This window comes from Rousettus aegyptiacus, unplaced genomic scaffold (assembly GCF_014176215.1).
Source record: "Rousettus aegyptiacus isolate mRouAeg1 unplaced genomic scaffold, mRouAeg1.p scaffold_m13_p_13, whole genome shotgun sequence".
NCBI classification, from domain to species: domain Eukaryota; kingdom Metazoa; phylum Chordata; class Mammalia; order Chiroptera; family Pteropodidae; genus Rousettus; species Rousettus aegyptiacus.
Window position 1 is genome coordinate 45,117,407 of NW_023416288.1, and position 22,504 is coordinate 45,139,910.

Sequence of the window (22,504 nt, forward strand, 5' to 3'; positions counted from 1 at the left end):
GGCACACTTCGGCCCGAAAGAAAGATTTGCAGTGCACAGAACGTGCAGGGGATTCGTAGCCTCGGTTTATTTTTTAAAATCCTATAAGTAAGAGAAACAATCAAATGGGAAAACTGGCAGGAAGCTCCGGCAGGCAGTTCCCAGAAAAGAGGGGCCACGTTTGCATCTGGAGCTGGCCCCGCGTGGCGCCTGGAAAACGCGGAAACCGATCCGCCGGAACGGAGGAGGCCGAGGAAGGAGGCGCGCAACGTGGAGCAGGAAGCCCCGGGGCCATCTTGCCTCCGGGCGTCCTCCGAGCCTGCGTGTCTGGCCGGGGAGCCCTCCGCCCCGCCTCGCAGGCCCTTCCCAGGCCGTCTCTGTGCCTGACCCAGAGCCCGCTCCGCCAGCGGCCTTGGGACACAGGACGGAGCCGGACAAAGATGCAGGCTGCCGCTCCCTCCCGTCCTTCTCAGGGCATCATCAAACGCTCTGATCCCAGGCCTTGGGTTCATGACGTGTCAGGTCCGGATCCGGCCGGCTCTTCGCAAGGGTCTCGATGTTTAGAATGAAAGATTGGCTGTGACCTTCCTTGACCTGTTCCTTCCCTCTGGCAAAGAGGATTTATTGCTCTGGTTTTTATTAGTTCGTTCCTAACGTAAGCAGCTTATTTTTGTGTGACAGTTGCTAAAAGTGCCTCCTGAGTTGCTAGCGGCATGCGGCGGGCAGAGGCGCGCTTTCCTTGGGGAGAGGCCGGCTTTGGAAAAGCCGGAGTTGCTCGCGACAGCTTGTTAAAAAACACACGCATACACATTATGGCTAAAATATATGTAACATGGAATCGGCCACTTCGAGCCTGCCTTCGCTGCGTTCTTGGTGTTGGGGGGTCATCATCGCTGCGTCAGAAACCTTTGTGCCGCCCGAGCAGCAGGGCCCCCACCAGGCGCCGGCGCCCCGGCCCTGCCTTTGCCGGTTCTGGTCGGTTACCTCATGTGAGTGGAATCGTGCCGTACGTGTCTGGCTCGTTTCGCTCGGCCTCACGCTGTCAGGGTCCGTCCCGGTCGCGGCACGTGTCGGAGGTCCGTGCCGTCTATGGCTGGATCGTCCTCCGTTGCACGTGTGGACCGCGTTTTGGTCGCCCGTCCGCCCGTCAGCGCACACGCGAGCCGCGTCCCCCTTTCGCGACCGAGAGTGACGCCGCGGAGGACGCGGGGCCATGTGTGCGGGCCGTGGGCGCGTGTGCGGGCCGTGGGCGCGTGTGCGGCCGCTCCCGCTCCCCTCCGCGCAGACAGCTGGGCGTGGAACGGCTTAACCGCACGGTCCTTCCGTTCAGCTTTTCCGTGACAATGTTCTGTGAGGCGGTGTGAGGTTGCAGAGGGCCGCGGTGTTGCGCAGGCCGAGTCTGACAGCGACCGCTGCCCACCGCCGACGCCGCGCCGAGTAGCCACGGAGCAGCGCGGAGCAGAGATGGCCCCGGGTGCTGCGGGAGGCCCCAGGCCCACGCCGGAAGACCCCCTGTGCACGTGCCCGGGCCCGTCACCGCGACTGGACCCCGGGCGGTGAGCGCTGCTGAGCGCCACGGAGCAGCGTCCCTGGGAGGTGCTCGGACGTCGCCCGTGGGCCGCTGGCCGGGTGTGACGCCGACGCCAGCCCGGTGCCCTGAGTGTGCCCCAGGCCCGCCTTCCGCAGGCCTGTCACGGCCCTGTCCTGACTGGCTCCTCCTCTTGGTTTTCCTTAAGCCGGAGGTGTCGGTCCTTAGCGCACAGTTGTCCCATGCCCACTTCCTTTCCGGTATTAGTGGGGGTGCGGGGCGGGGCCCGCTCGGAGGCCCAGGGGTGTCGTCAGGCGGTCCGCTCGCCGAGCGGGGAAGTCCAAGGTCGGAAAGAGCGTCAGGAGGAAGGCGGAGGAAGGAGAGAGAAATGCCTCCGTGCGGATGTTTCCCGTAGGGCGGCGTTCCGAATGTCGCCGGGCGTCGTGGGCAGCCAGGCTGCTGACGATGGCGGAGCCGCGGGCGAAAGCCTCCGGCCGTCGGGGCTGCCCGCGGGGAAACCGAGGCAGAGAGGCCTGGTCGCTCGCCCAGGAGTCACAGGTCCACGCGGTGCTAACATGGGAACCAAAGCCAAGTCCACCCGGCTCGAGATGGGTCTGAGACGGTGTGGGGGAGGCGCCTGCCGTGCGCCTGTGAGCACGGGCTGCTCTGCGAGCGCCCCCCCGTGTGCCCCCCCGACGTCACGTGCTCCTCGAGGGCGAGAACCAGGGCTCGCTCGTCGTGAAGGTTCCGCGCTGGCGCCTGGCCCGCAGCTGCCCGTAATAGGTCACTGTTTAAAGAGTCGTGAACTCACGTGCGGGAGGAAATGCACACGAGTCCGGGAAGGTCCCGAGCGCCTGCCGCACGCCCCACGCGGGCGGAGGCGGAGACCCGCTGGTGAAGGCCGCCGGCTCCCACGGCCCGCCTCCCGGGGCGCCGGGAGCGTCGGGGGAGGGACGGCGAGCCAGGACGGGGGTCCCCGAGGCGGCGGCGCCTTCTCCGACGCCCTCGTCCGCCTCGTCTCCCACCGTGTGCCCGTGAGAACGTCTGCAACGCTCCCCTCGTGTGGCAGACACACACGTGTGCGCACGCACACGCACAGGTGGCTTTTGTTGTCCTTGGTATCGTTTCTTCATAGTAAGACTACGCTGTCTTGCAAAGATCGTTTTTTTCCCTTCTGAAATTCTCGACAAAACCCTGAATAGTAACAAATGTCGGCCTCAGGCCGGATGTCAGTGAAAAGTGAATTTTGGTTTTGTTCCCTGCCACCATGCCTACGCGCCTTTCACAAGGGCCGGGACGCGGAAACGCTCGGAGAAGAGCCGCCCGTCGCCTTCGGGCACGGAGCAGCCACGTCCACACGCCCCCGCAGAGGACGCCGCCGCGCTCGGCCGCCGGCCGCTGCTCCTGCCGCCGTCGGCCTAACGAGAAGGTTTCAGTCCAGTGGGAAGACGTGTCGCGACTTCTTGGCTCTGTCCTCCGTTTCTCACGTGTTTATTGTGAACACGAGTTCCTGACCTACTAAGAACTCGTGCTTGACATTCGAACCCCCGGGTCCACTGCCCGTCCCGCGGAGGCCGCCGAGGCACAGGGCGGCGCACGGCGTGGGCGGCAGCCGGCCGGGGCCCTCGGCACCTGCGCTCCTCGGCCCCGAGCTGTCCCGCCTCTGCGCCAGGCCCCTGTCCTCATCACGTCCGCGCGTGCGTCCGTTTCTGAGGGACTCCGTGGCTCCGGCTGAGATTTCAGCCTCGGGGACCGAGCCGTCCTCGTCCTTGGGAGCAGCCGTGCGGAGCCCATGCCCTCGGCCACGCCCCCTGTCCCGGCCGGAGGGGCGTCCTTCCCGCTGTGCTCACTCGTCCTTCCACATGGAAGATCATTTGTCTTCGTGAGGAAAACGGGGACAAAAAAGGGCACCGAGGCGCCCGCCTCTCTCCGCCTTTCCTGGTGCCGGGCGAGCAGCGGACCCTCCCCGCTTCTCGCTCGGGGCAGAACTGAAACAGCCATTGTCACCCTTGGCGACTGGCCAGGTCCCAGGTCGTCGGGAACCCCGCCGCCCGCCGCCCTGACAGCTCGCGCCACTCCTGGCCGCGTCCCCCGACAGATGATCGTACCCCGCCAGCGCTTCCTGTTTCCTTGAGCTGTCAGGGCGGCCGCGGTCAATGGAGGGCTTTGTCTGCAGCGCCTCCCGCCCCCCCGGGGTATCGGTTTTTCATCCTCCTGCTCTGCAGTTTTCCTGTTTCTTTCATTCATGGGTTCATTCATTCATTCAGCGGATACCTGTTGCTTAACCAGGCCCAGGGGACATGGCCGCGAGCCGTGAATCATTTTTCATTTATTGGCCGTAGAATGTGTGGCGCGTTTTGTCCAGGCGAGTCTGAATGCCGCTCAGAACTGCCAGGGCACGATGCAGATGCGATTCGCTCTCTAGATCGGCGACGGAGGGCCCCTCTGTGTGCTCCGTAGGTGGAAAGCCAGAGCATGTATCCCCCGGATCCGACATTGTGTTTTCACCTAAGTTCACTTATTTTTCTAAGCCACGATTCCAGGTAAATAGTTTTTGGAATGAGTTATTTTCCTTCCATAATTTTAAACTCTATCTCCAAAGGAAGATCTCGAGCTAGAGCGTTTCGGTGAGGAAAGAGAAGCCCTTGCCCCATAGGACAGAGGCGCCGGCCCTGAGCCCTCGCCCCGCAGGACGGAGGCGCCGGCCCTGAGCCCTCGCCCCGCAGGACGGAGGCGCCGGCCCCTCCGGCCCCTCGGGAAGCGACGGCGCAGGGCGAGTTTCGCCGTCACTGCCGTGGCGAGGGCCTCAGGGCCCGGGCTGAGGAAGCTGCCGGGCCAGCAGCTCCTCAGAACTCAGAGTCCCTCAGCCGCGGGCAGGCGCCTCACGCACACGCCGTCCACCCCGCGGCTCCCCTCGGGGCAGCGGGCATTGCAGCGGGGGTCAGTCACCGGGCGCCCGGCGCTGGGGCCAGCAGCCCGCCCGGTGGCCACCACCGCCCTCCGCTCTTCCCCGGAGGACGTGCCAGGAGCTGGTAAACCGACACCACCCAACTGGATTCAGTTCTGACCAAGAAAGCCTTTAATAATAGCCCTGACCTTTTCAAGGGGGCGAGGACAGGGACTGGAGGAGATGGGGACACAGGTGGCTAATCCTTCCACCGTGGCTCTGTTCTAAATGTATACTTGGAAAATATCCCCGCTGGGTGCCTAACCTACTTGTGCAGCAAATGGCTACAAGCCCCGTGCACAGCGGACGCCTCTGCCTGGGGACTTGGCGTCCGTGGGCCCGGCTGCTGACGCCGAGCCAGCTGGCCGTCGGCGCCGGCGCTGGAGGGTCGCTGCCTGCCTCGGGGCACCTCTCGGTGACACTGGCTCCCTTGCGTTTTCTCTCCGATTGGGCACCTCTCGGTGACACTGGCTCCCTTGCGTTTTCTCTCCGATTGTGCCCTTTGGACATTCTTCATGGCGGCCGGAGTGGCTTTTTTCTTAAAATCCAGTCTGGGATCCCCATGGTCTTTCTCAGCCGCCTTCGGGCCTCTGTCACTGCAGGGTGGGGAGCAGGCCGCGGGGACGGGGTTCACCCGCCTTCCGGCTTCTCACACTCCACACGCACGTGCGTCCCCTGGGCGCCGGCCTCGTAGATGGCTTTTCTGAAACATTCTCCTTAATTTAGTCCCTCCCGACCTTGGTCCGCAGATGCCCCGCCAGGAACACCTCCGGCCGCTCCCTGCTCCCTCCCATCCCTGCTGGGCCCGGTTCTGCCCCCGCCACCCCCCACCCCCCGGCTCTCCTCTCGCCCCTGGCCCCTTACGCCTCTTCCTGGGTGTCCCCCGGGGACCTCCTGCTTCTCCCCAGGGTGCATCGTGCTGTGCCTTGTTTGGGGTCTGCTAGGTGCGTGTGTGTCCTTCCGATTTATTTGTGTTCCTCGAGACCACGCTTTTGTTTTTAATCTTTGGGGAAAGCTGAGCGGACGGTGATGTTCTCAGCCTCGCTGGGGCAGGGATCGAGGCTCCCCCGGTGGCTGTGTGGCGTCAGGCCTGTGTCTCGGCCTCTCTGGGCCTCGGTTCCCGAGCTGCCGCGTGGGCTCGGCAGCCGCTGGCCGCTGGGCGTGGTACGGGGATGTGCGAGGTGCCCCAGAGGGTGCCCTGGCCCTGCCACTCGCCCGCTCCACGCTTCCTCCTTCTCGTCTCTGCCCTGGACCAGCTCCAACGCACGGGACGCAGCAGACGAGAAGCGCGTGTCGAAGGCAGTGGCCCCGCTAGGAGGCCGCCTCCCGGGCGCGCGGGCGGCACCTCGGGACCCTTCTCTCCACCATCCGTTGGGACGCGGAGCCCTCCCCGAGGCAGGGCCTGCACCCCAGTGAGCGCCGGCTCCTCCTGCCCCACCGTGGGCTCCACTGGAGAAGGCGTCGGTCTCGGGAGAGACCGACTGTGCTGGCTGGAAGCTGCTGTCCCCCAGGAGGACAGCGGACTTCCATGTCACAGACGCGGTGAGGAGCGAAGGAAGGGGTCGTGGTGCCCGAGGCCGGGAGGCCGGCTGCACCCCACAAGGCCCGTGTGGGGAGAGCGCAGAGGAAGGCAGAGAGCGTGCCCAGGGGGTCTGGGCCCATCCGCGCCTCCTGCGACCCAGGGGCGCCGGTGGGGCGTGGGTCGGCTCGCGCATGCCTCTTGCACGGAGCTGCCGTGCCCAGGGCAGCCCTCCTTCCTGGACAGCAGACGGCCTGGCACCTCTCAGCCTGTGGCCTGCGTGCAACCTGCCCGGCGGGCCTCTTTCCAGGGACAGGCAGGAGCGGCCGCTCGGCCGCCTCGGCGTGTTTCGGAGCTCGGCCTGGCCCTCCGGAGTCTTGGAAGATTCTGCAGCTCGACTCCTGGCGGCTGGTGGCTCCGTTTGCACCTGCTCAGCTCACACGTACCGAGTACCTACTGTGCGCCAGGTGTGGAATTAGAAAACGCATCACAGGTGTAAGAGCGTGCAGTTCCAGCCTTTCAGAAACTCAGGTCCACTGAAGAAAAAAACGAAGGCCGTGGACACGGAGACACAAGACAGAAGCAGTGTGTCCGGAACCGGCGGCCCCGGGGGCGGCTCCGCTCCGCGGCTCGCGGCCGAGCGGCTCGTCCCTCACCTTCTCCGTCGCCCGCTCGGCCAGTCTGACAGGATCAGAAACCGCGCGCGTTATGAGATGTCCCTGGCCCTCTGCGACGCTCAGCAAGTGGCCGCTGCCCTTTATCCTCATCAGTAAGTGCCACGTTCCGTAGAACGAGAGGATAAAAACCAGACCCGGGTCCGGCCTCGCCGTAGCCGCTCTGTGAGAACTCCTGTCTGGCAGACTGGCCTTCTGAGAGGGGGGCTCCGGTGGGCGCCCCTTCTCCTGGGCGGCCGCCCACAAGGTCCCAGTCACACCCGGGCTGTCATTTCTTCTGCTCATGGAAAAACAATCATCAAAAGAATAGCAGGCCCTCGGTTTGGGGCTTCGTTCATTTCCCGACCTGATCCAAAGCTGTCGATTCGGGACGAAGCCAGCCTGGTGTCACAGACGAGCCCCCAGGTGACCGTTCCCGCTGGCCAGGCCCCCGAGGGACAGGCCGAGGCCCCCGCCCGGCCCAGCGTCCCCTCCTTCTGGTTAAAGGCTGTTTCCGTCCATGTCTGGGAGGGCAGCCTCTCTCTCCTGGGCATTTCAGTTCTGGGAGATGGGCCATTTCTTGGAATCTGTGGCCCGTCCCCCTGGAGTGACTCTCCTCATCCCGACGCCTTAGAAACCAGCTCTTCCGGGCCGTGTTCTCTACTTGACTGTCCTGTCCGGCCTGTATGCAGAGTTCTGTGGGTCGTGGGCATAACGCCCTCGTTCCTGACCCCGGGGGCCGCCCTCTGGGGGGAGCGCCCCCTCTGCCTCCATCGTCTGCTCACCTCAGCCCCGCACAAGCGGTGCGGTCTGCGGACCCTCCTTGCGCTGAGGAGGCCCCCGTCCTGAGCAGCCCGCCGCCCGCCGGCCTCCGCCCCACCTGCCCGCGCGGTGTCCCTGAGCCGGACCGGGCTTCGCTGCCCTGCGGGGCAGCAACAGTTTTACCCGCTCAGCCCCGCAACCCTCCTCCAGAGCTGGTCCCCGAGACCGCAGGGCGTCTTGGCGGCTGGAGCCTGTCCCTAGGGAGGGCATGTGTGTTTCCAGTCCCTGGAGCGTACCAGGTGCTCAGTGACTGTTTGTTGAAGGAAGGAAAAGTCCCGTGTGCACGGACTTTACATTTTCGGAGTCGAAGTTACAGACTCGTAGAGCACTTAGCGTCGAATGGGGTGCCGCAGACTCGTGGTATCTAATCAACGTCTGCAAGTTGCCTTTTTTGAGAACGCAGTGCGAGCAAGGGACACTTCTGGGCCCCTTTTTCCCCCTTCAGCCCCCGTGATCTTGAATAACCTGTAGGGTTGATGGAAAATGAGAACCTTCCGGAAGAACAAGTTATGCATCTCGCCTGTTGCACGCAGCCTTCTTCCTGATTTATGATGCTGTCATAGGAGCTTTAATTATCGAAATCGGAGGGGTGAGAAGCAACAGTAAATCGTAGGGAGAAGGAAGTCCATCTCTACCCGCTCCGAGTACGTTTCTGCCCCCCCCCCCGCCCCCCAGCTGTCTTCCAAGGGCACAAATAGACATTGCGCAGCCGAATCCATGCTTCTCAGTTGCAATTTGTGGCTCGGCTCCCTGGTCCCTGCCTGGCCGAGTGTCGCTGCTGGGTGCCGGGAAGTGTATTCCGCACTCCCCACGCAGAATACGGCCGTCTTACAGGACCTGGGTGAGGCCAAGGGGACGTTCAGGGCTGCTCTGTGATCACACAGCATATGAAACCCGAGAAAGGGGGGAAATTGTCGCTCCTTCCTGGGCGACGTCAGGGTGCCAGTGCTCGAATTTCGGCGACTAGAACCACTGAGTGAAATGAGTGGCTTTTCCAACTTCCTGGTTTATCTATCTTTTTGGATAGGAAGATCCTGCAGTTCTCTAAAACGTAGATTTAAAGCGTAAACCTCGCCGGAAGCCAGTGCAGAGCGAGCGGAGGCGTCACCCTCACCCCGCTTTCTCGCCGTTGGCTCCTGTGCCGGGGGCAGAGCTGTCCGGCCTCCGGGACGGCCTCCTGAGCCCCGCTCCGAGCCTTGTGACATCTCCCCTCCTCCCAGTGCCACAGTCTCCTGGCCTCTGTGAACTTGTCCGGATGGAGAGACACAGCCCGGCCTCCGTCCCCGAGGGTCACTGCGGCCAGCACTCGGGGCCACTTCTGGCCTTGGCCACTCACTGGCTGCTCCGTGGAAGCGGGCAGCGCGTGCCAGCACGGCCGGCTGACCGCTGTGCGCGGTGGCCCGTGAGCACCACGCTGCTCCGCACGGCGTCCAGTACGCGTTAGGCCGATGTGCTGGCTGTCTGGGAAGGCCACCGGCCTCCAAGCCTCTGCTAACGTTTTCCTAGGTGGGCGTGAGTCATTTATGTCCCCTCGGGTGGGCTCAGAGTCAGAACATCTGCTCTGCAGCGTTCTTGGCTCAGTGTGTAAAAAGGGTCTACGATACTGTTTTATAAAAGGTGGTCGCGTAGGCTCAGCATCACCCTAATAAAGACGATTCCAGTTTTCGCTGTTTGTTTCCAGTAAAGTTTTACACAGAATTAAAACTCGTCGTTGGGAGATGAGCCAATTTTACAGGATACTCGCGAAGCCCTGACTCCCAGGAGGAAGGGGTGTGGGGTGCGGCCCGCACGGCAGGCGGGGGTCCAGGCGCTCAGCTAAAAGCCCCTCTGCTGTCGCGGTCAGCCCGAGGCGGCTGGCATGGACCCGACGCGCTCACAGCCGGCTGGTGCGGCCAAGTGCACCGCCATTGGAACAAGCAGTGTGACCTTTCTGAAAGAAAAGAGGTTGTAGCTCTGACCCGAGATTCTCGCCCACGGCCGTGGGCTCGGACCCCAAGGAGCACCAGCCGCGGAGGCCGGTGCTGCCCCGGGCACAGTGTGCAGTGCGTGGAGCCCCCAGTACACAGGCGGCGGGACGGCGGAGGCCGAGGTCCACGCACTCTGCGTCCTCTGCACGGCCTCCTCGTGGGAGCCCGACCCTCTGCCGGCTCCCGGCTGGCCTCGGAGGGGTCCGGATGGAGCCCCGAAATCACGGGAAGGTGCCAGCTCACCATGGCGACTGGACGCACAGCTAAACGCACGTGCGGGTTCCCAGCACACCGTCCCGCTCTTGGGCTGGGAAAAGGGAAGACGTCCAGAAAGATCGCTGGCCCCGTGGTCAGCACAAAGCAAGGAGAAAACGGGCTTCTGCACCCCCCGAGGGCACTGCGGATCTTAGCTTCGTCCAGGCGTGTGGTACCCAGGGTGTGTGCGCGTGTGCGTGTGGTACCCAGGGCATGTGTGCGTGTGTGCGTTGGTACCCAGGGCGTGTGTGTGTGCGCGCGGTACTCAGGGCGTGTGTGTGTGCGTGTGGTACCCAGGGCGTGTGTGCGTGTGTGTGGTACCCAGGGCGTGTGTGTGTGTGTGTGTCTGTGGTACCCAGGGCGTGTGTGTGTGTGTGTGGTACCCAGGGCATGTGTGTGTGTGTGTGTCTGTGGTACCCAGGGCGTGTGTGTGTGTGTGTGGTACCCAGGGCGTGTGTGCGTGTGTGCGTGTGGTACCCAGGGCATGTGTGTGTGTGTGTGGGGGGGTACTCAGGGCGTGTGTGTGTGCGTGTGGTACCCAGGGCGTGTGTGCGTGTGTGTGTGTGTGTGTGGTACCCAGGGCGTGTGTGCGTGTGTGCGTGTGGTACCCAGGGCGTGTGTGTGTGTGTGTGTGGTACTCAGGGCGTGTGTGTGTGTGGTACCCAGCGCACGTGTGCACACCTGTGTGTGTGTCCCGTCCACCCGCCTGACCCTGAGGATGCTTGGGCCAGCAGGACCCGCGGATGCGCATGCTCGGGCCGGCCGGACGGCCACGCACGCACCTTCTGCCCGCTGAGCGGGCGGGGCTGTCTGTCTTCCCCGCTGAGAGCCTCCCCCGTGGCAGGCGCCGTGGCCCGCGGGGCCCGGCGGAGGGTGGGAAGCGCCCTTCCCGCCATGGACGACACGCCCGCCCTGGCGAGCACGAGCCCCCGCGCCGCGACGCGAGCGTGTCCGTGGGCGCGTGTGCGAGCTTTCGCACTGCGCACAGACAGACGGCGAGGGCCTCCGTCTCCTGCCTGCATTCCTGCCGTAGCCACTTAAGTAAAGCATCGATTCTGTTTTTTGTTTTTCATGACGTGATCGAGAAGGTGCATTTGTATTTGGAGCTGTGGTTAGGTGATTCGCTTTTATAGTTGCTGATTATCTTTAAATGTCCTGAGTAAGGACGGAGAAGAATCCTGCAACAGCGCGGTGTTTGGCTTCTCGTCTGCTTCCTTATGTCCGGACAGCTCTACGTGTGAAAAATTCAATACACGCGATGAGAGTGCGTGAGGACAGAACAGTGACCGTTATGCAAAAAACAGGATTGCAGTTGAATATTGGCTCAAGGTTTTACTTGCTTAGAGGTCAACAAAAATAGCTTGCCAGCTAAACATGGTCTAGGTCGAAACGCTTTTGCAGGCGGGACCTTCGTTTCGTGTCCAGATGGAAATGCATAAGAACTCGGCGTTCGCACGTATGTTCGGGACTTTTCGGGTGCTGGCCACTCCCTTTTTCTTCTGTTCTTTCGCCGAACACTTCTGTACTCCAGACGTGGTAAGGGGGCATGCTGACAGGTCCCCGAAACCGGCGGGGCGTCCTGCAGTTCAGCTCGGGTGAGCCTCGCTGCGCCTGGTTCGGCCTTTTGCTGGAACAGCCCACACAGCTCAGAATGGTTCGCTTGCCGCGTTACCAGTTTCCATGAAAGGATTTAACTCAGTGACAGGCAGACGGCTGAGGTGCACGGGGCGAAGCCCGGGGAAGGCCCGGGGCTCCCGTGCCCTCCTGGCACCCCACCCCGGCACCGGGGTGTCCCTGGCCACGTCCCTCAGGGTTTTAGGAACCAGACCGCTGGCCACTTGTGATGAATCCAGTCCCGGACCCTCTTTCCTCCCTAGTGTGGGTGGGTGGGGCCGACGCCCCTCTGGTCCCTTGGGGCCGCCTGGTGGAGCACACCGGGTGTCCTGTGGCCCTGTGGGGCTCCCCTCGGCCGCCCCAGGAGCGCGGCCTCGGGCGTGGTGGGGCGGAGCTGCTTAGGAGTAGCGGAGGAGGCTGCTCTCCCTTTTGCAGATTGTCTGGCGCTGTTTCAGGAACAACAGAGACCAAGCGTCAGGCCAGAGTGCTTCCTCCTCGTGAGGCTGCCCAGGGCTTGGGCCTGCGGGCCAGGGGCCGAGGAGGAAGAGCGGAATGTGCACTCACGTGATCATGACCCCCCAGCCCCCCGTTGTATTCTTCGCAGGGACCGGACCCGCTCCCACTGGTGCGTCGCCCCGCAGGGCTCAGGCACGAAGCGCTCCCCGCCCCGCGGCCAGGCTGTGGTGAGCAGAGGCGGACGTGGACGTGGACGGTGCGGGCCGGACGGCGGGGCTGTACCGTGACCACCAGCACGAATGGCATCGCTTTAAGGGGCCGGAACAGGCCGGGAACGCGGGCCCGCAGTCCTCGTTAGTGTCTTAGAGAAGCCGCCGGCCCTGCTCAGTGCCGTGGACCTCGGGGGCGGCCACCGCCCGGGCCTCTCTGCGGTTGACTGTCCTTTGTGCCTGCACTCCGCTGGGCACCGTCCAGCCCCGCCCTGGCGTGGCTTATGGAAGAGATTCCCCCAGAATAATTTACGAGCCAAACGTAAATTGGTTTCACTGTGTTTCCACCCATTCGAGAACTCACGTAGCCTCAGTCTGCTCATGGCAGTGAGGGAGATGCCCCCGTGACCCGGGGATCAGATGAGCCACTCAGATATTTGGGACAGAAGTCAGTGCCCCATTTTAGGTTGAGTTATTCTAGGAAGGAAAGTAGCTATTAATATCGTGATTTACCACCGTGTTGTTTGACCCATATCTGTGCAGTAAATACGTCCTCAGGAGTCGGTGTGGAGTAAAATTTCAGTTAAAAACCCGCCGCCCCTTCCGCCCGGCCCCCCCGCCGAGGTGACTCCTCACAGGAAGTGTGGCGCCGAGTTCACAGTGAACGGCCGCTTAATCTGTTCACGCCCAGAGAAGCGTTCGGTTTGTTAATGTCCCGGGTGTTTGATTCTCCCGCCCGGGACCCTGCAGAGACGCCTGACGAGTGGCTGATTATTGATCCGCACGGATTCACGCAGAGGCCGCACGCAGGGAGAGGCACATGGCTGTCCCCGAAGGCCTGGCACAGGGCCCGGGAGCCACGTGGAGCGCTCGCCGGAGCTCGGCGACTCTCAGTGACGGCGGCGCGGCGCGGGGCCGGTTTCGATGGGGAGAGGTGGCTTCTCTGGGATCAGCCCTCACACCCCCGTTCGGAAGATTCCATCACGAGTCCTCCCTGGAGTTTAACAAAGTTTGCATGAAATCGGACGACCACGAATGATTGTCTCGTCTTAACAGACCCTGCTGGCTTGTGCAGGAATTTTAACGTGTGTTCTACTGCACGAGATTTTAGATTCTCTAAAAAGTGTTACTTCTACTCTAAGGGCTACAGAAAATAGACGAGTCTGAAACATGCCGCTACAGTGGTCGGACTTGATTTTTGAAAATCATAACCTACTAAGTGCTTGGGGTCAGATTAACCCGGCCGTGTGTGACAGAGTCATAACTAAATATATTAAAGTGGAAAGTCGTTTTGTAAAGAATTCACCTCAGAGGCATTTGGTGAGGACTTGCGTTGGGTTTATACTGCGGCTTCCGAGTCACCTTTAGTATTTACTTTGAATAATGTCAAAACGATTCTGTGTCCTGGACAGCATCGTGGCTCTGCTGCAGAGAGGGTGACCCGGGATGGACCTGGGTGGCCAAGAGGCGCAGAGGGGAAGGACTGGAGGCGCGGGGCGGCTGCCCTCGTGGGGGGCACAGCCGAGGGCACCCAGAAATGCCGGGGGGAAAAATAGCTCAAACGAAACTCCACCTGATGGAATCGAGACTTTTTTTTTCCCCCTCGGAACAAATCTGTCAGCAAGAACTGTCTCCCGTTTGATTTCTAAAGCAGGCTGAAAGTGAGGGAAACAGTGGCCTTTGTATTTTGCGAGGTCTTCTCCTGCTTTTGAGCAAGTACGAAACGCGTCTGTATGAGCACTGTGGGGTTCCGCCGCGGCCCGCCTGTCCGTGGGCCCCAGGCCACCGTGGTGCCGCAAGGAGGCCACTCCATAATGACAGTGAACTTTGTGTTTCACCCGTATTGATTCTTAAATGGTCCATTAAGACAGAAACATTGAGTTGTTAATCGGGTGAGTCAGGGTAGCACATATACGTAATCATTTCACAGAGCTTAAATTAAGCAACTGTCATGTCTCTACGTGCTAAATCGGAGTATGGGAGAGAGCAGTGTCCAGGATGTACCCCAGAACTTCCCTGGAGCCCCAGATCTGTGACCTGCAGTAAACGTGCACCGTGCCTTGGAAGACGAGCGCCCGAGGCCTAGGCGCGCGGCGCTGGCTGCCCGTGGGCGGTCGTCCTCCGCCGTCTTCGTTGTTGCTGAGAGTTGCTTCCCTGGTTCAGGGCGAGGACTTGTCTGAGGCCACGTAGCCTGCAGGGACAGGGGACCGTGGGCGAGTGTACCCGGCCCTGTAGGGTCCTCATTTTCTGTCCACCCCTCTTCCCCACTGACCACCACCCTCCCCTGCCCCTGTCCCCAGGAGTCTGCTGTCCTCCCATGTGATACGTTAATTATTGATGACATGGTAATTTTTAATTATTAATTTGGCACTTCTGTCCTCTTCATATATGGCCATGGGATTGCTGTTTGACCGCTCACACCCAGACCTGTGACAGCATCCTCTTCCCGCAGCCCTAGGGAGGCAAGGCCCTGCTCACTGGGTTCCCCAAGTCGGGACTCCGGGTCGATCTGCACGCGCCCCCCCCCCCCCCGCCACCCCTGGCCCCCCGACCCCTGTCCACTCTGCCTCAGCCAGCTCCTGCCTGTGGCCTCTGTCCGCGCTTCCAGCAGTGGCTCCCTGGGCAGGCCGTCATGCCTCGCCGCCTCGGCGGGCTTCCGTCTGTCTCGCCGTCCCTCCCATCCCTCCCTCTGTCCCCGCGCGGCCCGTCGAAGGCCCCGGGCCAAGAGCAGGGAACGGAGCACGGGGCCGGGGCCGGGGCTGGCTGTCCCCAGCACCTGTCCTGTCGCCCTTGGCGGGGTGAGGGTTTCGCCGTCGTGGGCCCTGAGCCCCTTGCTCGTTAAGTGGGTGTCACGTGGGGCCACGAGGGGGACGAATAAGATGGTGGATCGTGACCTGCAACGTGGAGTCAGCTTCAGCTGTTAGTTGCCATGTCGTTAAGAAGTGACTGGGCCAGAAGTTATGGAGACAAGGGAGTCGGTGGCATTGGAACGTATGGGGTCACGAATGAGAGACACGAGCGCAGTTAGACCAGGACGCTGGGGCGTTTCGCAGCTCCCGGCGGGGAGGGCGGGAGCCGGGCCTCGCGTGGCTGCTCACAGCCCGGCCCGGCCCGCGTTCCCGCTCCGGGTCACACCCCTTACCACCTGTCAGCCGGGCGGAGCCAGTGGGACGTGCAGCTCTGTGTGCGGTGCGCGCGGGTTTACGTGAGGAACGGGCCTCACGATGGCGGCGGCGCGGGTCCGAAGCCTGCAGGGCGGGCGGGCAGCCCGGAGACCCGGGCAGGCGTCGCAGTTAGGGTGCGGACGGAACTCCCTCTGCGTCGGGGGCCCCAGCCTCCTCTCTCAGGCCGCTCCGCCGATCGGACGAGGCGCGCCCCCATCGGGGCGGGCGGTCTGCTTCCCTCGGAGCTGACCGATCGATCTGACGGGCACCCGCGTCTGCCCACACGTCTGGGCGACCCGTGCTGGCCAGGCTGACGCGGAGCCACACGTCGGAGTCTCTGCACGTGCGCCTGTCGCCCTGTCGCGTCGGCCGTTTCTGCCGTCCTCCCTGGGGTTCTGCGCGCCACCTTCGTGTCTCTCCGCATGAGCTTCAGGCCTCCTCCGGCTCTCGGGCCAGTCGAGGTCGGGGGCAGGGGCCCGGAGGCCTGCAGGTCCGTGTGTCATCCCGCAGGCGGCCACAGCTACGGCCACCACGTAGGCCCCTGGTGTCACTGTGGAGCGCTGCTCTGTTCCCGTCTCTCCTGGAATTTCAGGGAAGGGGCTTCCTGACTGCCTAATTAGGGCCCCATGTGACCCTGTGACCCAGCCGGCTGAGGCCCGGGCAGAGGGCTGATGCTCCGCAGTCACGGCTGAGTGCGGCCCACCCGCCCCGATGGGCAGGTGAGCTGAGTAGGTGGCCTGAGAGGAATCTCCCATACGGGCAGGTGGAAATGCAGCGGCACCGGACTCACTGAATCGCCTCTAGAATGTGGGGAAATGTCGATAAATACAAAACATGTTGTTTCTTACCAAAATTCGTGCCTCCCTTCGTTCCTCGCCTCTACCTACAAATGCTTTTAAATGTTGAGAGTCACTGAGGTGCACGTTTGGCTGTGGCCCTCACCGCCGCTAACCTTCTGTCTTGGCTTTGGCTGTTTATTTCCCAGAGGATGACGTGGACCTGGAGGCTCTGATGAATGACATGAACTCGTCCATGGAGAGCTTATTCCCGGCCGGGAGCATGCAGTCGGACACGGTGCCCCTGCGTCAGAACGGCCAGCACAGCCACGGCCAGCCCCCACCCTCGGCGGCAAGGCCCCTGCAGCAGCAGGGGTCCACTCGGCAGAAGGTGCAGCGCTCTCAGCCCATGCACATCCTGGCCGCGAGGTGGGTCCCGAGACCTCGTAGGTGAGCAAACACTATTGCAGACACATTGCTGCCCTCTGCGAGTCGGATGGCGGTGGGGGTGGTGGCGGTGGGGGCGAGGGCGCTGGCCGCGTGAAACCCATGGGCAGACACGTTCCTTCTCTCTGGTTGGCATGACGACACACTGGACTGGGTACCCACTTCAGTTTAGATGACTTGTGTTGAGCACCTGCTCCGGGCCAGGCACCGCGTCAGGTGGAGGGATGTGCAGGGCGACCATCAGAGGACGGGGCTCTGGGGAGAAAGAAATGATGGGGCGGTCAGTCGAGGACACCGAGGCCTCGCCGCCCAGGGCGGGGTCCGGGGACCAGGCGCAGTAATGTCCCCAGGCGCTTGTCAGACATTTGGTCACGTTCCCTAGGGGAGTAAGTGGAGGAGGCAGCCTCTGTGGATGTGCCCGAGCTGGAGGGAGGGGCTCTGGGAGTGGAGGGGGCTCCTTGCAGGGGGCAGATCTCGGAACGGGGTGTTGAAGGGTGAGTAGGAGCTGAGGGGTGGGGGAGAGATTTCATGAGCAGAGGAGATGACGTGTGTTGTCTCAAATGGCAGGATTCCCTTTTGCAGGTGAATAACATTCCGTTGTATCTATATTCCGTATTTTCTTCATCCATTTGCCCATAGGTGGACGACACAGATAGTATGCTCAGTAAATAAGCCTATCATGAAGGACAAATATTATGTGATTCCGCTTATATGAGGAATTTAAAATAGTCGAACTTCTAGAAGCAGGGCGAAATGGTGTGGCCAGAGGCCGGGGCAGGGGGAGAGGGAAATGGGAGGGATTAGCCCGAGTGCAGGAAGCCTCAGTCGCATAAGATGAACGAGACCTAGGGGCGTAGTGTGCAGCAGAAAGCCTGCAGTTAACTGTACTGTATTGTATACTGAAACACGTGCTAGGGCAGGTGTTACGTTGTGTTCCTAGCACAACAATAACAACGACAGTAATAATAAAGAGGGCAGGAGGAAACGCTTGGAGGTGGTGGGTGTGTTTATGACAAGGCTGTGGTGCTAGGTCGTGGTGTGTACTTACCTCTAACTCATCCAGGTGTATACATTAAATACGTATAGTTTTTGTGTGTCAATCTTACCTATACAGAGTGGTTTTTAAAAAAAGAGGTCATCCTGACAGACAGGGACTGAGACCTAACACTCTGTGCGAGCTGTTCCCAAGGGAGGGGCGGGGAAGGAAGGCATCTGAATAGGTCAGTGAGGAGACTGGATTTGGGTTCTGGCAAATAGTTCTGGCAGCCCGGGTCAGGGGCTGGTGGCAGAGAGGGTAACCAGGCCGGCAGAGCTTGGCTGACTGGGAAGCCATCTCAGGGGCCGGCCCAGGAACGGTACTTTCCTGGCCTGGGATAGAGAAGACGATGGACTGGATTTGTCAGCACTGGGGTTCTGGAGGGCGTTGAGGGCGCCTCGGCTCTGCCTCCAGGGTCTGGGAAGTGGGTGCACGGAGAGGTCAGTGGGGCAGTGGCTGCGCAGGGCAGGGTGTGGAGGGCACGGTGGGCCTTCCGAGCCAGGAAACACGCCGTGGCTGCCACCCAGGTCCGCATTGGCTCTGGCGAGGTTTCAGGTGAGGAAGGCCGAGGGGCTGAGGCTGCCCTGTCGCGCCGGGCCTTCGTGGGGAGGCCTGCGACGTGCCGTCTCGGGCCCAGGTCAGGCTGGCGTTCTGGTGGCCGTTCCCCCCTCAGCACTGCACCTTCCCGGGGTCTCACTCCCTGTCCCTGACCTCAACAAATAGTCAGACACTTCTCCAGCAAAATGGGTTTATCTGGAAAAAACAAAGCATTGCAATTCCAGACATGTGTAATGATAAACCACACACAAATCCAAAGAAACAAAGGAGACCAGCCTTCTTTTATGGACTTGGGAGGGGCTGTCCTAAGCCTAGAGTCCATTGGAGGAATCCAAACATTGTAAGTATAGTGGCTTCTCATTGGCTGAGGTTTGGCAGCCTCTCATTGGCTGAGTTGTTACCGGGGAGGGGTCTCTTCTTCCTCCTGCTGAGGTAGTAAGGTAGCATCACTTTCTTTCTGGGATTCAAGGTACACCTCTTCCTCTGGGCTCCGTACAGTGTAGTTGAGTGACGTGTGCCTGAGAGTTTGCTCTTCCAGCTCCTGACTCCATTGAAATTAAGTGTCTGTTTATTATTAACTTTCACACTTTCATGGGGTTGGGGGCAGGGGCATTCTCCTGCTTCTGGAAACCTCCATGAGACTCCTTCAGTCTGCCATCCTGGGTCTTCTCTATCAGTTAACACTCTTGCCGGGGGAGCCCGCTGTCTGGAGAGGCTGAGTACTGTCTGCAGCTGGGGGCAGTGACTCTGACGGCTTGTCATTGGCTGCCTCATGGCTTCCTGCCTTTTGTCACAGCCGCTCTCCCCATGTTTGTCCCATTTTGCTCCCTGGAGCATCATCCCCATGTTCTTAGCTCCTGCTGAGTTCAGTCTCAAGGCAGATGCTTGTTTCAACTGTGAGCTGCTCTGGGTCTGCATTCTCTTGGTCACCCACCTGTGGCAGCCTCCCAAAGCTGGGCCGGGGTGGAGGATGGCAGTGCCACCAGGCCTGGCTCCTTGCCAACTAGTTGTTCATGCCCTGTGAGCCTAGAATTGTGGCTGAACTTGGCCCCATGCCCAGGAACTGCACTGAGTCCCACAGGGTAGCAGGCACAGACCCTGGTCCTAGGGCCCAGCCTCTTCCTACTGACTTCCTCTCACAGAAGGAGTAGTGATTCTTACCTTCAGTTGCTTTTAAAAACTGGGGTAACCACTATAGGACCCCCAAAGATTTATTTTGTGTGAGTCAGCCGAGTACTTCCTATGCATATCCAGGACTTCCTGTGTGCCCAGCACTTCCTGTGTACCAAGCTTCCTGTGTGTGCCAAGCACTTCCTGTGTGCCCAGCACTTCCTGTGTACCAAGCTTCCTGTGTGTGCCAAGCACTTCCCGTGTGTCCAGTACTTCTGTATGTGTCTAGCGCTTCCTGTGTGTGCCCAACACTTCCTGTGTGCCCAACACTTCCTGTGTGTCCAGCACGTCTGTGTGTGCCCAGCACTTCTGTATGTGCCCAGCACTTCTTGTGTACCCAGTGCTTCCTGTGTGTCCAGCACTTCTGTATGTGCCCAGTGCTTCCTGTGTGTGCCCAACACTTCCTGTGTGTCCAGCACTTCCTGTGTGTCCAGCACATCTGTGTGTGCAGAGCACTTCCTATGTACCCAGCACTTCCTCTGTGTCCAGTACTTCCTGTGTGTCCAGCACTTCCTGTGTGTCCAGCACTTCCTGTGTACCAAGCTTCCTGTGTGTGCCAAGTACTTCTTGTGTGTCTAGTACTTCTGTATGTGCCCAGTGCTTCCTGTGTGTGCCCCACACTTCCTGTGTGTGCAGAGCACTTCCTATGTACCCAGCACTTCCTCTGTGTCCAGTACTTCCTGTGTGTCCAGCACTTCCTGTGTGCCCAGTGCTTCTGTACGTGCCCAGCGCTTCCTGTGTGTGCCAAGCACGTCGTGTGTACCCAGTACTTCTGTGTGCGCCCAGCACTTCCTGTGTGTACCCAGCACTTCCTGTACGCCCAGCACTTCTGTACGTGCCCAGCGCTTCCTGTGTGTGCCAAGCACTTCCTGTGTCTGCCCAACACTTCCTGTGACCCAGCACTTCCTGTGTGTGCCCGCGCTTCCTGTGTGTGCCCAGCACTTCCTGTGTGTGCCCGCGCTTCCTGTGTGTGTCCAGCACTTCCTGTGTGTCCAGCACTTCTGTGTGTGCCCAGTACTTCCTGTGTACCCAGTACTCCCTGTGTGTCCAGCACTTTCTGTGTGTCCAGCACTTCTGTGTGTGCCCAGCGCTTCCTGTGTGTGCCCAGCGCTTCCTGTGTGTCCGGCACTTCTATGTGTGCCCAGCGCTTCTGTACGTGCCCAGCGCTTCCTGTGTGTGCCCAGCGCTTCCTCTGTATGCCCAGCACTTCCTGTGTGTGCCCAACACTTTCTGTGTGTCTAGCACTTCCTGTGTGTGCCCCGCGCTTCCTGTGTGTGCCCAGCACTTCCTATATACCTAGCACTTCCTATGTGTCCAGCACTTCCTGTGTGCCCAGTGCTTCTGTACGTGCCCAGCACTTCCTGTGTGTGCCAAGCACGCCGTGTGTACCCAGTACTTCTGTGTGCGCCCAGCACTTCCTGTGTGTACCCAGCACTTCCTGTGTGTCCAGCACTTCTATATGTGCCCAACACTTCCTGTGTGTCCAGTACTTCCTGTGTGCCCAGCACTTCCTGTGTGTCCAGCACTTCTGTGTGTGCCCAGCACTTCCTGTGTACCCAACACTTCCTGTACGTCCAGCACTTCTGTATGTGCCCAGTGCTTCCTGTGTGTGCCCAGCGCTTCCTGTGTACGTAGTACTTCCTGTGTGTCCAGTACTTCCTGTGTGCCCAGGACTTCCTGTGTACCCAGTACTTCCTGTGTGCCCAGCACTTCCTGTGTGTCCAGCACTTCCTGTACGTCCAGCACTTCTGTATGTGCCCAGCGCTTCCTGTGTGTGCCCAGCACTTCCTGTGTACGTAGTACTTCCTGCGTGCCCAGCACTTCCTGTGTGTCCAGCACTTCTGTGTGTGCCCAGCACTTCCTGTGTACCCAACACTTCCTGTGTACCCAGTAGTTCCTGTGTGTCCAGCACTTCCCGTGTGTACCCAGTACTTCTGTGTGCGCCCAGCACTTCCTGTGTGTACCCAGCACTTCCTGTACGCCCAGCACTTCTGTACGTGCCCAGCGCTTCCTGTGTACCCAACACTTCCTGTGTGCCCAGCACTTCTGAACGTGCCCAGCGCTTCCTGTGTGTGCCAAGCACGTCGTGTGTACCCAACACTTCCTGTGTGCCCAGCACTTCTGTGTGTGCCCAGCGCTTCTGTACGTGCCCCGCGCTTCCTGTGTGTACCCAGCGCTTCCTGTGTGTGCCAAGTGCTTCCTGTGTGTGCCAAGCACGTCGTGTGTACCCAGTACTTCGTGTGTGTCCAGCACATCTGTGTGTGCCCAGCACTTCCTGTGTACCCAACACTTCCTGTGTGCCCAGCACTTCTGTGTGTGCCCAGCACTTCCTGTGTGCCCAGCACTTCCTGTGTGTCCAGCACTTCCTGTGTGCCCAGTGCTTCTGTACGTGCCCAGTGCTTCCTGTGTGTGCCAAGCACGTCATGTGTACCCAGTACTTCGTGTGTGTCCAGCACTTCCTGTGTACCCAGCGCTTCCTGTGCGTGCCCAGCACTTCCTGTGTGTAAGTCTCTGCTGGGTCCTCATTTATTAGCGGGTGTAACAGTTGCTGTGGCTCTACTAGGATCTACTGGAAAACCGCAGCACCAGGGGTCGTGACTCGGCCACGCATGGTGAGGAGGAACCCAGGGTGCAGACCCAGGCTGAGGGGTGCAGAGGGCCTGGAGCACGTTGAGCATGGCACTGGGTGCCAGGCCCCGGAGACTGTCACTATGAAGTTGCTCAGAGGGAGGCGGGAGAAGCAGAGCGGGCTCCCTGAAGAGGTCTCCGTGGAGCCCCCACATCCGGAAGGGGGAGGAGCGGGCCGCAGGGAGGGCAGAAAGGGGGCGGGCGTGTTCTGACAGGGACGGAGGGGCGGCAGCCCTAGCATTCCTGCGTCCATCTCTGCCCCGAGGGGCCTGCGTCTCACCCCCTCCCCTGCGGACCTGTCTCCTTTCGCAGGTGTGAAGGGACAGGTCGGCTGGCTGAGCGCTCTGCAACGGGGATTGTTTTTCAGCTGTGTGTAATGTGCCTCGCTTTTGCTTTGAACAGTATTTGTGAACTGCTATAAAGTCAACGTAGGGCTTGTTTTTTTTTTTAATTTTTTTAAAAATAATTTATTCATATAACAGAAAGTTAATCACATATTCAAGTGAAATTCATATAACATAAAGTTAATCACTTTCAAGTACACGATTCAGGGGCATTTAGTACACTCCCAGTATCACGCGATGATCCCTCTACTAGTTCCAGAACATTCCATCGCCCTGGAGGAGACGCCCACAGTCAAGCAGTGTCCCCATTGCACATTCCCCATTGGCAACCACCAGCCTCTATGCTGTCCCTGTGGACTGACCTACTCTAGGTGTTTCATATAAATGGAAATCGTATGTGACCTTAGATAACGTCACACTGCTGAGCATAAG

At 60.6% G+C, this 22,504-nt stretch overlaps 1 protein-coding gene across 1 annotated transcript in view; it reads left to right on the plus strand.

The window, feature by feature from the left end:
- The window catches only part of GRB10 (growth factor receptor bound protein 10), a 112,356-nt gene that overhangs the window by 56,296 nt on the left and 33,556 nt on the right, over positions 1-22,504 (plus strand). Inside the window, exon 3 of the mRNA XM_036230514.1 lies at positions 16,099-16,318. Coding sequence (XP_036086407.1) covers positions 16,099-16,318 — 220 coding nt within the window. The remainder of the gene's footprint in view (positions 1-16,098; positions 16,319-22,504) is intronic.